At 35.2% G+C, this 17,952-nt stretch overlaps 3 protein-coding genes across 3 annotated transcripts; 1 reads left to right on the top strand and 2 right to left on the bottom strand.

Annotated features, from left to right (window-relative positions):
* Nucleotides 1–6,317: 6,317 nt before the first annotated feature.
* Nucleotides 6,318–8,251, bottom strand: LOC107428027 (disease resistance protein RPV1). The gene is made up of 2 exons (XM_016038475.4): nt 7,691–8,251; nt 6,318–7,364 (listed from the first exon to the last, which is right to left on the bottom strand). The coding sequence occupies exons 1-2, from the start codon at nt 8,215–8,217 to the stop codon at nt 6,704–6,706; spliced, it is 1,188 nt and encodes a 395-aa protein (XP_015893961.3). The 5' UTR covers nt 8,218–8,251; the 3' UTR covers nt 6,318–6,703.
* Nucleotides 8,252–10,962: 2,711 nt separating this feature from the next.
* Nucleotides 10,963–12,966, bottom strand: LOC132799463 (disease resistance protein RPV1-like). Its single transcript, XM_060811296.1, has 3 exons — nt 12,422–12,966; nt 11,207–11,659; nt 10,963–11,161 (listed from the first exon to the last, which is right to left on the bottom strand). Exons 1-3 carry the CDS (start codon nt 12,634–12,636, stop codon nt 10,963–10,965), a joined length of 867 nt encoding a protein of 288 aa, XP_060667279.1. The 5' UTR covers nt 12,637–12,966.
* A 3,957-nt stretch (nt 12,967–16,923) lies between these two features.
* On the top strand, nt 16,924–17,442 carry LOC132799462 (early nodulin-like protein 1). Its single transcript, XM_060811295.1, has one exon. It carries the CDS (start codon nt 16,924–16,926, stop codon nt 17,440–17,442), a length of 519 nt encoding a protein of 172 aa, XP_060667278.1.
* Nucleotides 17,443–17,952: the final 510 nt, after the last annotated feature.

The raw sequence follows: 17,952 nt of genomic DNA, 5'->3' as shown, positions 1-17,952 counted from the left end.
TATTATTATCATATCAATTATCCTAGATTGAAAAGCTATTATTCAAGCAAAAGTCGTTGAACAGATGGCTACTGGCAAGAATCGAGTGCTATGAATTGTAGGATAACGTTTTTTAGTTTAATTTAGACATTGAAAAGACATTTTATTCTTACCCAAAAAGCTGTTCATCATCAGGCCTAGCTAGTAACCAAGAATTAATGCAAAATATGGAGGCATTGGTCGATCTTGGCAAGCAAGCTAGCTTGCTAGCTCGTTTCTAGAATAAAAAATACCAATTTTTGTTTCTCAAAATCATACGCTGTTTTAATCATAGGCCGAATTAAAAGTGTGCTATAGTACATATTATACTGTCAAATCATGCCAAAATAATTTGATCTGAGAATATATCTTGCAGTTTAGCACTTATCCCTGAAGAATCAAATACTCATTCTGTTAGATGATCATATTTATAGTAGATGTTAATTGTATATTCATATATGCATTATATTTACCCATAAGAAAGTTGTATTATCTTAGGTTTCTTTTGGCACTTAGGACATCTATTGCTTGTCTACAATGTTTTATTTTGGTATCTATGAGAGGTTTTGGCATATAATTGCTATTCTATGGCATTGGTACAACAAATAGTAAGCAACAGTTTTCTTTACAATTGTTTTCAGGTAGATTATTCTAATAGTAAATAAAACCCATGAAAAACCACTAGCCTCAATATGGATCACAAAGAAGGAATATCAACAAGCCACCTAGACCCATATTACAAATCAACAGCATGGATCATACCCCTAAATAGCTTTCCAAAGTAAATATAATAAGGAAGATATGTAACATTTAGAACTATAAGATTTGAATCCCCATGAGCTATATATAAAATGATTCAGCTCATTCATCATGTTCTAGACTAGAATAAGGTTAAGAAGATAGATAGTACTTGTTGAACTAAGAATTACATATTCTATTAAAAGGAAAGTTTGGCTTCCATATTTGTAGATTGTTGCAGTTCAAGAGAATTAATGCATATGGAGTGTATTAGAGTCATGTTATTTGTCATTACTAGCTATAATCACCATCTTATATAATAAATTATAATTAAAGTATATAATTTTATTATTTTTATATTAAAATTTTAAAAATAAATATTTAAACAGTAAATATTCAAATTACCATTTAATTTGTAGGTTTTATTGATAATTGTTCACTAATAATGCTACATAACATTTTTCATTGAAAAAACAAAAGACTTTGTATTTGAAAAAAAAGTGTTAAAAAGCACAATTGTCTCTTTGCATAGTACAAGCAATTGCGTGTTATGCCATAAAAACTCGTTATTTGCCACTAATAATATTAGCAATAGATATTAATGATATGGTCATTTATATGATAAATAGAATTGTTGACATCCACGTTAATCAAATTGAAAAAAAAAAAAAAAAATCAAATTGAACAGCAGCTAGGAGGTGACCTTTCAATTTTCTGGTTGACCTTAATCAAACCTCCATCTGAAGATGTTGAAAGTTCATTCAATCCATAAGTAGACTAAAGAATAATACACTTGGAGCTCCGCAGCCACAAGCTGTCCACATCATCCTAAAAATATTAGCAACGTGACCTTCGATCCAATCCTACTTAATGAGGACTCACAGCACTAACTTTTTTTAAGGTCCCATTTTTGCAACAATCAACATTTAGCTTAATTACATATGAACCACTGGGGGGATATGGTCCTCCAAGCGCTAGTAGCTCAGTCGTTAATAATTAGTTAATCAGAAGCGTAAACAATATTGGACAAGAAACAGAGATAAAGTTTTGATTTTGGAAGAAACTTTTTGAGAGTTCCATAAAAAGAGACCATTTGATAATGCTTTTGATGCCATAATCATGCATAGACACTTCCGACAGAGAAGGATTAACGCCGAATACTCATTCCATGAATACAGTTTTCACTAATACTTAAAAGGATGTTAATAATGTGAAAAGACCATTTTTGAGCTTTGAATTTATGGTTTTATCAATTTTATACCATACCTCAGACAGGTAATGTTCGGAATTAACATGGTGAAGAAGTTTGCTTATGATTTCGATCTCGGATGCAGTCTTTCTTTGCATATGCTACACCAAGCAGTGAGGAAACCATTGGTTAGTCTATGTGTGTGTGTGTGTGTGTATATATATATATATATATTTCATATCTCCTTCTCTTCCAAATATCGGATTTTCTATATTTTTCAACCTTAATTAAACGGAGTATTCATTTCAACGTTAGTTAAACGGAGTATTCCTTTGTTAGCAACAGACAATGAGAAATTATGAAGAGAAATAGAATCACCAAATTTGGTTCAATAATAGCACTTCACACAAAAAATAATTGAGAAGAAAACTCGTTTGTGCTTTGCCAACGGAACCACTCCATGGAAAGATCATCACCATTGGCATTACCAACATTAATCAAAAACAATAAAAATTTAAAAAAACAACTCTAAGACTAAGAGCGGCATATCTATAAAAAGTTTGGTAGAATTGGAGTTATATAAATCGCTCTGCCGTTTTCTTTTGAAGTAATGAATCCCTCCCCTTGGAGAACGGTAAATTTGGCCTCCACTTATGTTGATTCTTATTATTTTTTTAAAGGAAATCATATTCGTTTTTTAGCAAGAGATTTCTAACAGTGTTATATAAAAATTCAAAATATTAGTCTTCATAGAAATATTGAAAAATCTTAAACATGAAAATATTGATAAAAATATCGAAAATTATTAAATATCAATAAAATTTTATCAAAGAAATAGAAAGAAAAAAATGGAATTCATTATTGAAATTTAAAAATATTTTTATTTTTACTCATTATATTACCATAATACTAGCATAACAGGGAGTAAAAAAAAATATTAGCGAATATTACTATAACAGATGTTATGGAACTCCTGGGTCTAAAAAAGATTATGTTAGAGTTAGTGACCCGAATTCTTGTTGACCCGACTCAAAAAGCTCGCGGTGCGACCCATTTGGTGAAACTAATTTTGGAGAAAACTTTGGGGTTCTGTGGTGGAAGCGGAGGTCTTGGGCCGATAGGCCCGAGACCATAGCCCACCACTGAGCCCAACGGGGGTGTGGGGGCAGCATCCCCGCGGTATGAACCTGTTCAATTTTAGGGTTTCTTCCGTACTATATATATATATATATTTTTGTTTGGCTGTAATTTTGGGGTTTTAGGGTATCTCGATTTTGGCTCACTTTTTTGTACCAATTTTTCGATATTGGATTTGCTTCTCCCTGCCCGTGGTTTTTCCCGTCAAGGGTTTCCACGTAAATTGTGTGTTTGTTCTTCGTTTTCTTTGTTTCCGTTGCTATTTGTTTTTCTCCCAATTCCGTAACAGATTAGTTATTAAATTTTTAGAGGCATCTTTTTTGGATAGTGAATGCTTCTGGATAATGCAATGTTCAGATACAGGTGGATAACATGTAACCGAGCCTTATTTCCACCATTATCACTCGTCAAATGCTTCTTAGTAAATCTCTGAAGCAAAGCTAATAACAAAGGTATGAATTTCCATCGAAGCCAAGTCCGCAAGCAGTTGTTGAGGATCAATGGCTCTACCTCTTGTAACCTTAGCTGAAGGGCATTCAACTTTCCAAACAAGTTGTATTTGTATACCGCATTATAAGTAGGTCCAGCATAATTATTGTGCATCTCGATTTCCGTGTTTTTAAAACCAAATATGAGATGGTGCTTTTTTAATACAATGCGGTCCTTTAGTATGTGGCACCAAACGGACCCATAAGGAACAGCAACGAAGACAGGCCAGCCATGCCAATATCAAAAAACAGCTCAGTTCTTCTACCTTTCTTCTGGGAAACAGTTTCTTCAGCTCAGTCCTCTCCAATCTTTGCACATTTTTAAGAAACCAGAATAAGGGAGAAAAAAAGAAATGACAAGACAGGTTTCGTCTTGTTTTATCAGTGAATTATCTTAATTGTACAATTATATATATATATATATATATATGTTTTCCATTTTATTAAATGCTTAATTGATTTAGTAAACATTAATTGTCATGTATAGGACTGTTGTCGTATATAGGGTAGCTAATTACAATGTTTCTCCGCTCAACAGAGAGGCAAGTGCATGGAAATGGGATCATCATGACATAGAAAAGATATATAAATAGAGTTTTGCTGCGACAGATGATGCATTTACTTACTTGCTCGGTACGTAATTCACTTGCATTATCCGTATATGGGCATTCATGGTTAAAGAAAGCACTGATACTATTCTGCAACTGCTCAAGGTTGGTTAATTCTTAGCTAGTTTTTCATTTTATATGGGTAACAGGTGTGGTGATCCCTGCCTAAAAATGATGAAACTCATGTAGGTGAGGTGAGGTATGGAAGAGAAGATGAAGATGATGATACTTATTCATCAAGATTCAAGAGTAGGAGAACACAATTAAGGGGGTCATGATGTGCTTGATGATACTTATTCATCAAGATTCAAGAGTAGGAGAACACAATTAAGGGGGTCATGATGTGCTCGACAATTAACTTACTTAGAAAGTACATTGCTTTATGCAAAACAGAGGATTCAACCTTTCTTCAGAAAGGTTGGTACAAACAAGAAGTTGCAAATTATTTCTTTCCTTTTGGTGTCATATTGAAAGCTATTAATCCCTACCATTAGTTTTGTTCCTTTTTCCTTTTCCTTGCAGAATCGAAGAGTTTATAATTTTATTTGGTCAGCATATGCGTTCCAATCTTTAGGACCCACGATTTCTACTGAGGACATCGACAAAGCTGTTAACTCAAGAGCAGGTGTTTGCTTCTCAACGGCAGAGATAACAATTATATTTACACGTAAAGTTGTTCCTTAATTACATGATAATGTAATAAATAAATTTAATAATCCTTCTAATGTTAAGCTTTATGATAAAAGTAATTGCTTCCTTTCAATTGTTTCACCGTTTACGAGCTTGTTGTATATTGCTGGATGGAGCTTTGAATTTTGAATTTTAAAGGAAGAACAAGTAGCAATTGAAAATTTGTACTTTTCAGAACCTGCGAGGTGCTAACATAGTTATGGTTTTTAATGAAAGGGTGCATATGCTACCTGTATGAATGACATCTGTAATGCATATAATACCTGCATAAGCTTTTATGTAAGGAACAGATGGAATCATGAGGTAAAATAGAGTTGGAACCTAGATTGGAATTTTTTTTTTTTCTTTTTGGTAATATTCTCGATTGGAATAAAAATGACTATAACTCTCCTACAAGAATGCGGTTGCTCTCTGGACTTCAACTGTTATCTAGTGGAAAATATATCAAGAATATGCTTGTGGCATCTGGTTCTTTTAAATGAGTTTGTTTGTTACTTTTGAAGCCATATCATGCATAGACACTTCTGACAGGAAAGGATTTACCCCAAATAATTTTTCCATGAATACAATTTTCACCAATTAATACAAGGATGTTAATAATGTGAAAAGACCAATTTTGAGGTTTGAATTTATGGTTTTATCAATTTTATACAATACCTCATTTGGCTTATTAGGAATTAACATGGTCAAGCATTTGGCTTATGATCTTGATCTTACAGATGCAGTCTTTCTTTGCATGGGCTACAGAAAGCAGCAAGGAGACCTGCGGTTAGTCTATATATATATATATATATACACACTCCATATCTCCTTCTCTACAAAATACCGATTTTCTATACCATTCAACCTTAATTAAGCGGTGCATTCCTTTATTAGCAACAGAAAATGAGAAATATGAAGAGTCACCAAATTTGGTTCAATATTAGCACTTCACATGAAAAATAATTAAGAAGAAAACTCATTTGTGCTTTACCAATGGAAGTACTCCATGGATAGACCATCACCATTGGCATTACCAACATTAATTAAAAAAAAAAAATAATAATAATAATATAAACAGTCAACTCCCAGAGCAAGAGCAGCATATCTTTAAAAAGTTTGGTAGAATTGGAGTTTGTAAAGATTCTTTATATAAAGCCCTCTGTTTTGAGAATGGTAAATCTGGCCTCTGCTTACGTAGATTGTTATTATTTTTTTTAAGGAAATCGTTCTCTGTCTTTGAACAAGAGATCTCTAACGATTTCACATTCACAAAGAAATAAATCTGCTATATTCCTGCTTAAGAGAAGAATCTGGCTACTTTTATAACTTACAATTCGATTAGCAGTAAACAGAGAAAAGTTTAGATAGAAGAAAAAAACTTGCATAAAGATCAGAGAAAATAAAAAGACAGTGTATTAATCATCGTCACAATTTCATTCGATGTATTAAAAAAAAAGGAAAAAGCACTGTATAAAATTAATAATTTCATTAGAAATTACCAAATTATGTACACCCATTGAAAATCATGTAGCAAACTCATCTCTAGCCATACAGGCAGAGTATTTGCTTATGACAATAATAATGTTGGTAGATCAGGCTCTTAGAGTATGCTAAATTGGTTCTAAAAGCTTCACATTCAAACTATTTTTGGTTTTACAACTAACCCGTGTGTAGAACAGAACAGGGTAAGAAAAGCAAGTGGAATTGACTAGCAAAAGTTGTGCAAAACCACTCAAAGTTCAATTAAGCTTCTTCACTCGCTTTCTCTTACTCTTATTACTCTTACTATGTGTCCCTTTTTGCAATTTCAATTCCTTTCATTCATGCGTAACCTGCGAAACAGAATCTCCATCCTAGTCTATCAATTTCAATTCCACACTTGGTCTCTTATTGTCACTTAGCTGGTCGGTTGCATCAGGAAATGAACAAGTGGGCAGAGAAGGAAGCTCATGCATGGCATCCGAAGCCGCTCTAATCAGCCATTCCACAGCTTTGCTAGGTTGATCAAAACCCAACCTATCTAGAATGTCATAGAACTGAATAGCTGTGTTGACTGATAACCTAACTCTTCTGTCCCTTAACCCTTTTGCAGTCCAGATTTTGCTGTGCCTTTCTTTTACACTGCTGGCTCGAGAAACCTTAATGATTCGTGACGACTGGTTCAAACGAGGAAACACCTGATTAGCACCACTTTTGGGTCTGTGAAACTGCAAGCCACCACAGTATTGCTTTGATGTTTCCGCAGCATTTGCAAGGAAGTTGGAGCTTTGGAACTCATTAGCAAATTTATTCAAAACAGCTTTAGCACTGCTACTTTTGCCTATACCACCAATTCCATAAATATCCAACATTTCTAAATCATAGTCTCCAGCATTTATTATCGACCCCAAATCAACAACCTGTAGACAGTCTCTAATTCCAACAGGATACATGTCCATCAGAAGAGGTACAGCAGGCTTCAATTTGCATACTGATGCTTCAACAACTTTTTGGATTACACGATGAGATTCATCCCTGCCCATATACAACAACATTTTAACACTTAAAGCTCAGTATGTAAGAGCACAGGTTTCATTTTGCGAGCATATATATTTTACATATACTAAACTCATTTGCCTGGCTCCACTGGACAGCTTAGCTGGACGCTTAACGGTAATGGTAATAAATTACCACGATGGCGACCGAAGGATCCCAATAGTTTTTCCATATATACATGTAAGCAGTGATATGGATAAGTGCAAGAAACATTGATAAATTAGAGGGAAAATGCTCATATACGCTATAACATGGATAAGAATAAAAGACATATAAATTGAGGAAGACTATATGAATATATGTACCCGTCGCAGCTGGCTATATGCCATCCAGATAGATTGCCAGCTATGTTCAAAACAATCTTCCATTTGGGCAGTTTTTCCTTGTACTTTCCAGTTGAATCAGCTTCAAAGATGGCTAATGCTTGTCCAAAACTGCCCGTCAGATTTCTTACATGGGACGGGTCTACATTGAAAAAGATTGGCCACACCAGTTGTCTGCCCGATTCCCGACACTCCATGATCTTGACAAGTTCATCCAAACACCACGCGGAAGATGCATAGTTCTCGGAGAATACAACGATGGAAATTAGAGACTGTTGGATTGCTGAAGAGAGTGAGGGTGAGATTGCTTCTCCTTTTTCGAGTTGGATGTCGATGAAAGCTCGAATTCCTTGATGGCGCAAAGCATAATAAAGATGGCCGGTGAAGTTGTTACGCGTGTCTTCGCCTCTGAAACTCAAGAAAACATCATGTTTCATTATTGTTCTTGGGGTTGAAGAAGATGATGAAGAAGAGGAAGAGGAAAAGGGCAAAGGTACAATTTCATCCATGGAAGCTATGGTTAATTTCAAGGCTAGTGCGCTATGCTTTATGCTTTTATAAGGATGACACTATCCGTGAAATTCAAAATGAAAAAGACAAAAAGAAAAGGAAAAAAAAAAAAAAAAAAAAAATCGTTGCCACATGCCTGTCTTTTCAAAAAATAAATCGCTGCCACATGCCGTCTATTCTTGCCGAATAATGCGACATATATTAATAAATGTTGGATAAGTATATGTATATAAAAATATATTTATCAAATAATATATATTAAATTATTATTAATTAAAATTTAAAAATAATTAAAAATAAATTAATTAAATATTTTCATAAATATTTTGATTTGTTTAAAAATGACATGATAAATTTTTAAGATAATAACTTTCAACTGCCTCCAGTAACATCTTATTATTTTATGGGTAGTTTAGTAGCAATTTTTTTAAAAAAAAAAAAAAAAAGATTATAAAAGATATGCATCAGATATAAATATTTGGAGATAGCCCCTGACATCTTTTTTACCATAAAAATAAACATTACTTATTCCGCGGGTTGGGGTTTAGAGTCTCATGAATTAAAAATAAACAAGTAACGACAAAGCTTGGTTCGTGGAAATGTTTGGGTAGCTTTACTCGAAACTATTTAATTAATATTGCAACTCGTCGGCAACTTCCATAGCATGTGTGCTACTTGACGTCGATGACTGGGCGACTAATGTCAGTTTACGCGAACTTGAAGAGAAATAGGTCTTTTGCTTTATGACTTTGACCTTATATTTTTTAATCTGAGTGAATCCGCGTATTACCCATTTACTTCAGTTATGCGTCATGCGGACAAGGCTGGAAAAGCAAAAGACTAACCATTTTTTAAACTACACATCAAATCCATTCCAGCACTTTGGAGTTATTATCATTTGTTTAAATTTAAGATAAAAATTAAAGGATAATTATTTCGGATAAACAAATAATTCAAAGTTAGATATTTGCAGGCAGCACATTGGTTTTCTACTTTTTTTTTTTTTTTTCCTGAATGCTAATAGAATTAGAACACTCGATGAGGTATTGAATAAATCTATGAAGTATTATGCATCCATATTTGATCGATTAATGTTTAATTATATTTATCTTTTTAAAAATTTATTTATGTACAATTACGTTATATTAATATATGGTAATCAATAAAATATTAATACATAGAGTTGGCATATTAAATTAGTATATATTTTGATAGATTTATTTGGTACCTTATAAAGTGTTGTAGTATTTTTAGCATTTAAATCATAGATTTGATCCAAATTTTTTTTTAAAACAAAAAACTGAAATGGTACCCAAATATTGTATAGACATTATGTATTGACATGGATTCTAATGTTGTATGCATGGCTAACGCAATTGGAACATGTGTGCCATAAGTACATGTCTGGTCTGATTAAGAATCCTAATCATTTCAGTTACAATTTTATTTTTCTTTTGTGAAATCATTTAGTTATTTATTTTATATAAATTCGGTGAAATTAATTATGTACACCATATAAAAAAATAAACAAAATTGTTTATAAATAATTAATAATCTAATTTATGTATGGCTAATTTTGTTGCATTTCATTTATCCACTGAAAATGCATATAATTAGACTAATGGATAAGTAAGCAATATTTTGGAAGACTAAGTACAAGACATGTTATATAGTTTGTAAGTTAAATTAATTTTCCTTCAATATCAAAAAAAAGAAAAAAAATCCTTTGAAAGAAAAATAAGAATTATACATAGAGAAGAGGAAAAGATGGTAAATTAGTTATCATGACAATTTCACAACTTTCTACACACACACACGAGGAAATAATAATAATAATAATAATAATAATAATTTCACTAGATAAAGGAGAAATGACAGGGCATATTTCGTCTTGTTTCACCAATGAATCCTCTTAATTATAAATTATATATGTTTTCAGTTGTATTAAATGCTTAATTAATTTAGTTAACATTAATTGTCATGTATAGGACTATTGTCATAGCCAACAATGTTTCTCCGCTCAACAAAGGTCAAAGAGGCAAGTGCATGGAAATGGGATCCCCATGACATAGAAAGCACTAATAAAGAGTTCTGCGGAGAGAGATGGTGCATTTGATCACTTGCTCGGTAATTCGCTTGCACCATCTATTTATGGGTATTCTTGGTTAAAGAAAGCACCGATACTATTCTGCAACTGCTCAAGGTTGGTTAATTATCAGCTAGTTTTTCTTTTTCTACAGGTAATAGATCTGGTGGTCCTTTTGGTGCTCCCTACCTAAAATGATGAAACTCGTGTAGGTAAGGTGAGATATGGAAGAGAAGATGAAGCTGAGGATACTTATTCATCAAGTTTAAGAGAACACAATTAAGAGGGTCATGATATGCGACAAATAACTTACTTAGAAGTACATTGCTTTATTGCAAAACGGAGGATTCACCCTCATCTGACTGACCAGCTGCTGATGTTCTATTTTTCATTTCATTTGGTTGTTTGATTATCCCATTCAAAATTATGTAGCAACCTCATCTTTAGCCATACAGGCAGAATATTAGCTTATGAAAATAATAATATTGGTAGATCAGGCTCTTAAGAGTGTGCTAAATTGGTTCTAAAAGCTTCACATTCAAGCTATTTTTGGTTTTACAACTAACCCATGTGTAGAACAGAACAGAGTAAGAATCGTCATACAATGTGTCCCCTTATTACTCTTACTATGTGTCCCCTTTTGCAATTTCAATTCCTTTCATTCACGCGTAACCTTCGAAACAGAATCGTCACACAAGTCTATCAATTTCAATTCCGCACTTGGTCTCTTATTGTCAGTCAGCTGCTCGGTTGCATCAGGAAATGAACAAGTGGGCTGAGAAGGAAGCTCATACATGGCATCTAAAGCCGCTCTAATCAGCCGTTCCACAGCTTTGCTAGGTTGATCAAAACCCAACCTATCTAGAATGTCATAGAACTGAATAGCTATGTTAACTGATTACCTAACTCTTCTGTCCCTTAACCCTTTTCCGGTCAAGACTTTTCTGTGCCTATCTTTTCCACTGCTGGCTTGAGAAACGTTAATGTTCCGTGAGTACTGGTTCAAACCATGAAGCACCTGATTAGCACCACTTTTGGGTTTATGAACCTGCAGGCCACCACAGTATTGCTTTGATGTTTCCCCATCATTTGCAAGGAAGTTGGAGATTTGGAACTCATTAGCAAATTTATTCACAACAGCTTTAGCACTGCTACTTTTGCCAATAACAACAATTCCATAAATTTCCAACATTTCTAAATCATAGTTTCCAGCATTATTTATCGACCCCAAATCAACAACCTGTAGACGGTCTCTAATTCCAAAAGGGTACATGTCCATCAGAAGAGGTACAGCAGGTTTCAATTTGCATACTGATGCTTCAACAACTTTTTGGATTACACGATGAGATTCATCCCTGCCCATATGCAACAACATTTTAATACTTAGAGCTCAGTATGTAAGAGCACAGGTTTGATTTTGCCAGCATATGTATAATACACATATTCGAAACTCATTTGTCTAGCTCTATTGGACAGCTTATATTGGACGCTAAATGGTAATGGTAATAAATTTAGCATGATGGTGACCGAAGGAGCTGTTGTGGTTCTCTGACCACTTTAGAGAAAAAATATGAGAAGAAAAATAAAAGAATTCTATTAATCTCTTAAAAATAGAATACAAAAATAAAAACTTCTCTCATGGAGGATTCTCACATGAAACCTCTCTCTGTACTCTCCAATTCTCTCTGGAATTGCTCACTCTTCTCTCAAGCTCTCTCTGGAACTTAAAGACTCTCTTTGTCGGAGTTTTCTCTCAATTCTCCTCACTTGGGATGATTGAGATTGCTCTCTTGGCTTGGTCTTCATGCAACGGTAAGGAGCCTATTTATAGGCTTACAAGGCCACAATTTTCAACAGCTTAGCCCACAATTATTGATCGGTGCAGCAATGGTGTCAACAATGGTGGCTGTGGTTGGTGAGGTTGGTGCGGCTGTGGTTGGTGCGGCTGGACTTCACAGGAGCCCAATAAATAATTTTTCCATTTATACATGTAAACAATGGCATGGATAAGTGCAAGAAACATTGATAAATTAGAGGGAAAATGCTCATATACACTATAACATAGATAAGAATAAAAGACATTGATAAATTGAGGAAGACTATATGAATACATGTACCCGTCGCAGCTGGCTATATGCCATTCAGATAGATTGCCAGCTATGTTCAAAACAGTCTTCCATTTGGGCAGTTTTTCCTTGTACTTTCCAGTTGAATCAGCTTCAAAGATGGCTAATGCTTGTCCAAAACTGCCCGTCAGATTTCTTACATGGGACGGCTCTACATTGAAAAAGATTGGCCACACCAATTGTCTGAACGATTCTTGATATTCCATGATCAAGACAAGTTCATCCAAACACCATGAGGAAGATGCATAGTTCTATGAGAATACAACGATGGAAATTAGAGACTGTTGGATTGCTGAAGAAAGTGAGGGTGAGATGAAAGCTCGAATTCCTTGGTGGTGCAATTCATAATAAAGATGGCCGGTGAAGTTGTTACGCGTGTCTTGGCCTCTGAAACTCAAGAAAACATCATGTTTCATTATTGTTCTTGGGGTTGAAGAAGGTGATGAAGAAGAGGAAGAGGAAAAGGGCGAAGCTACTATTTCATCCATAGAGCTATGGTTGGTTAATTTCAAGGTTAGTGCGCTTTGCTTCGACCTGTTATAACGAAGACACTTTTACTTTCCATGAAATTCAGAATGAAAAAGACGAGACGAAAAAAAAAAAAAAAAAAAAAAAGAAGGAAAAATCGTCGCAACATGCGTGTCTTTTCAAAAAGTAAATTGTTGCCATTTGCTCTGTGTTTTGGTTTTTTTTTTTTTTTTTTTTTTTTTTTTGGTTGTGTGTGGAAAAAGGGGGTAAAATATCATATATCACATTAAATCATTATACATATCAGCACAAAGCAAATTGAGAAGCCACTGTGGGCACTCCTCAAGCCATGTTTCTAAATTAGAGATACCCGTAGCATATTTTCCAATACAGTGGGCTACATTATTTTTTTCCCTGGACTCAAAAGAAAGTGTAAGAGTTGGACATAATGTTAATAACTTTTGTAGTCTTTCAACCAAAAAACAGTTCTCATCCAAACTAGCTTCTGGTAAACCCACATTGACCGCACGAACCGCCCCCAGACAATCACTTATAATTTCACCATGGACGAAAGCAGCTTCCATGCAGAAATCTATTGCCACACGAATAGCCATGAGTTCAGAATACATGACAGACCATGAAGCTTCAAAAGGTTTTGCCATAGCACCTATCAATTCACCAGAAGAATTCCGCACTACCATGCCAATCCCAACTCTGTTTTGTCTAGCAAGAACAGAGGCATCCACATTTATCTTAAAATTACTTCCATGTGGTGGTTCCCACCGTTGGTGTGCTCTGTTCGGACGTTGGATATTGGTACTCATCGTAGCCTCTTTAAACTCCACATGCAATCGCGAAATAGAGTCCAATAATTGAGTATCAGATTTAATACAATTGCCATGTACAAGGTCATTTCGTTTATTCCACAAACACCAACATGCCCATGAAAATTTCTCTAGTTGGAATTCTGGACATTGTGTAAACACATAGAAACATAAAGCAGTAAAAGAATCATAGACACCATACTTCAGTTCTTTATAGAATTCTAAATGCTTCCAAATATGGGTCGCATGCATACAACTCCATAAAGCATGTAATGTAGTTTCCTCAGCTTGGTGACATAATGGACAATCTTTAATATCAGTTATGTGACGTGAGGCTAGGGAAGATAGACAAGGAATAGCATCCTGACATGCACGCCATATAAAAACCTTAACCTTGTTTAGAATTGATAATTTCCAGAGACCTTTCCACCATGTATTAACAGTCGAATCACTGGGGCCACTAATTCGATTTCCAACCCCAAGCTTCCTAGCTTCCCAATAACCAGTTCTAACCTTGTAGACACCCGTAGGACTAAATTTCCATGCAAAACGGTTCGCCTTATCAGTAATAGAGATAAACCAACCTCTGTTTCATAACTCTATCTACTTGTTTGTTTGTATTTTAAATATTACACGTGTATATAGATTTAGTTACTAGTTGCTTATCTTTAACAAATTATCTTGTACTGTAATGTGTACTTAAAGACTCCTTCTCATGAATGGAAAACAGCTTTCCATTGTTATTTCTTTTCTTCACAATATTCATTTCTGTTTTCTTTCATGGTATCAGAGCACTTGCTCTAAAGAGTTTTTTTTTTTTTACGATTCTGTCTTCTGCGCATATATATATATATATATATATATATATTTTTTTTTTCCTTTGCTCTCATTTGCTATCATGGCTGATTCATCCTCCACCTCTGTAACCGATACCCAGAATTTTGATTTTGCCAATTTAGTTTTTCTCAATGTTGCTACTCAAGCACCTATTCGCCTTACCTCTGACAATTTTTTCACATGGAAAGCTCAGTGGGATGCTCTTCTCTATGGATATGCACTCACCGGTTATGTTGATGGTTCTTTAGTGTGTCCACCCTCCTCCTCTAATCTGGCATATATGTATTGGACCCGTCAAGATCAGCTTTTGTTTGGATCCTTATTGGCTTCCTTGTCCCGTGAGCTTGCTCCCATGGTTGCTACGGCCAAGACTTCCTGTGACCTTTGGAATAAACTCTCTGTCACCTATGCTAAGCCATCAAGAGCACGCATTATCCGGCTCCGGGAGAGGCTTGTTAAACCTCAAGGATCTCGAAATATCACAAACTACATGTTTGATATTAAAGGGGCAGCAGATGAACTTGCTTTGCTTAATGCACCACTCAAAGATGAGGAAATCACCATCTATGTTATCAATGGTCTAAATTCTGATCTAAAAGAAATTTCTGCAGCTATTCGTTCAAGAGATACTGAAATTTCCTTTGAAGATCTACATGAGCGGCTGTTGGAATATGAGGCATACCTACATAAGACAGATTCTCAGATCCATGATGATTCCCTTGCTGTTGCTCATGTTGCAAACCGAAACATCAACTCTTCTAATTTTGGTCGTACTTTTTCCAAGAAACCAGGTACTAAGTCCTTCCAATCATCTTCCAATTATTCTCGCAGTAACCAATCCTTGGTTTCTTTTAGAAATTACCGTGGAAAATGTCAGTTTTGTGACCAGCTTGGTCATTCTGCAAAGTTTTGCCCTCAACTGAAGCAACAATGGACTCCCATGCATCAACAAGGTTTGCTTCCCACTCCAAAATTTGGTCCGAGGCCTCATGCGTTTTATTCAGCACCACCAGCTTCTCCGTCTCCCTCTCCAATTTCTTCTCAGTCATCTTGGTTGCTCGATTCTGGCGCTTCACATCATGTCACCAATGATCTACATAACCTGTCTTCTCACTCTGATTATGATGGTACTGACGAGATCATGGTTGGTAATGGTAATGGTTTAAAAATAACTCATGTTGGCTCCACTTATATTCCTGCTTCTAATCATTCCTTTCTTTTAAATGGTGTGCTATGTGTTCCAAACATGACACGGAACTTAATTTCTGTTTCAAAATTTTGCCAACAATATAATGCCAAAATAGAGTTCTCACCACATGATTTTGTTGTGAAGGATATCTCAACGGGGGTGACTCTACTTCAAGGACCAAATAATGGAGGGATATATGAGTGGCACTCTTCCATAGCACCTACTGCTTTGCAGCCTGTTTCATTCTTCAGTGTCAAGACTTCTAGTCAGAATTGGCATAGTCGTTTAGGACATCCTTCAAATAAAATTTTAGGTCATTTAATTTCTACTTTTTCATTACCAGTGTCCTCTGTCAACTCTTTTAATTGTAATCCCTGCAAATGCAATAAAGCTCATAAACTTCCCTTTCATGTTTCTTCTATGACTAGCTCCCAACCTTTACAACTAATCTACTCAGATGTTTGGGGTCCTGCACCCGTACTGTCTATTGATGGGTACAAATATTATGTGATATTTGTTGACCATTACACTAAGTATGTCTGGTGGTTTCCAATGCAGCAAAAATCTGATGTTTCCTCTATTTTTCTCAAATTCAAAGCTAATGTTGAAAAATTTTTTCAAAAACAAATCATCTCCTTTTACTCTGATAATGGAGGTGAATTCATTAAACTTAAATCCTATTTTGAGAAATTTGGGATAACTCATTTTTTAACACCTCCTTATACCCCAGAACATAATGGGTATGCAGAAAGACGTCATAGACATATTAGGGAGACTGGTTTAGCTTTACTCTCTCAGGCAGGTATGCCATTAAAATTTTGGACCTATAGTTTCCAAACAGCTGTCTATCTAATAAATAGATTGCCAACTCCAACTCTCAGTTTTCATTCTCCTTATGAAATTCTTTTTCGAAAATTGCCAAATTATCATCATTTGAAAATTTTTGGCTGTCTTTGTTATCCTTGGCTTAAACCTTATTCTAATCATAAATTAGAACCTAAGTCTACACCATGTTTGTTTCTGGGATATCAAAAAAATCAAAGTGCCTATAAATGTTATGATTTTTCAAACGATAAATTTTTTATCTCTCGTCATGTTACCTTTGTAGAGTCTAACTTTCCATATAAACAATTTCTTTCTTCTCACCCGGTCACTATTGATGAGTCCTTGTCACCATGGAATACTTCTCCTCCCATCACGTGTTCCCCTCACAAAACAATTCCTTTTTCTTCAACTCACCTAACCCACCTACCTCACCTACCCACCTACCCCATCACATGTCTTCCAATCCTATTCACACTTCTACTCCTAATTTAACACCATCACGTGAAATATCTCACACTTCTCCTCCATCTAGTCACCCAACTCATCACATGTCTTCTACTCCTATTCACATTCCTACTCTTACTCCAACACTGTCACGTGAAATATCTCAAAATTCTTCTCTTTCTCATCCATATCCTGACAGCCCTCATATATCTGCTCCTTCTAATATGCAGGAAGCAATGGTTCCCCCTCTTGATATCTCCTCCACATCACCTTCTTTTCAATGTGAGAACTCGCCACGGCCGGTCCAACAGTTGACAAATAGAACACATACTATGCGCACCAGATCCATGAATAACATCTTTAAGCCAAAATCATTTACCAACTTCTTTGCTGCCACTGCTGGTGATCATGAAACAGAACCATGATCAGTCGCTCAAGCTTTGAAGAGTGCCGAATGGACAAAGGCAATGTCCTCTGAATTTGATGCTTTAATTCAGAATGGTACTTGGGAGTTAGTACCCTCTCATCCGAAATATAATCTTGTTGGTAGCAAATGGGTGTTTCGAATTAAACGCAATCCTGATGGTTCAATAAATCGATACAATGCTCGTTTGGTCGCGAAAGGGTACAATCAGAGACCGGGTATTGATTACTCTGAAACATTTAGCCCGGTCATTAAGCCAGCAACAATACGTCTGATATTGTCCATTGCTTTGTCTAGAAATTGGTGTCTTCGACAGTTGGACATTAACAATGCTTTTCTTCACGGTCAGTTGAATGAAGAGGTCTATATGTCTCAACCTCAAGGCTTCATTGATCAAAGTAAGCCCTCTCATGTTTGCAAGTTGAAGAAAGCAATTTATGGCTTAAAACAGGCACCTCGGGCATGGTATATGGAGCTGAAATCGTTTCTTCTCTCCTATGGGTTTGTAAAC

Source organism: Ziziphus jujuba, chromosome 9 (genome assembly GCF_031755915.1).
Source record: "Ziziphus jujuba cultivar Dongzao chromosome 9, ASM3175591v1".
NCBI classification, from domain to species: domain Eukaryota; kingdom Viridiplantae; phylum Streptophyta; class Magnoliopsida; order Rosales; family Rhamnaceae; genus Ziziphus; species Ziziphus jujuba.
The sequence above is the reverse complement of the archived record's forward strand: the minus strand, read 5'-3'. Positions and strand labels throughout refer to the sequence as shown.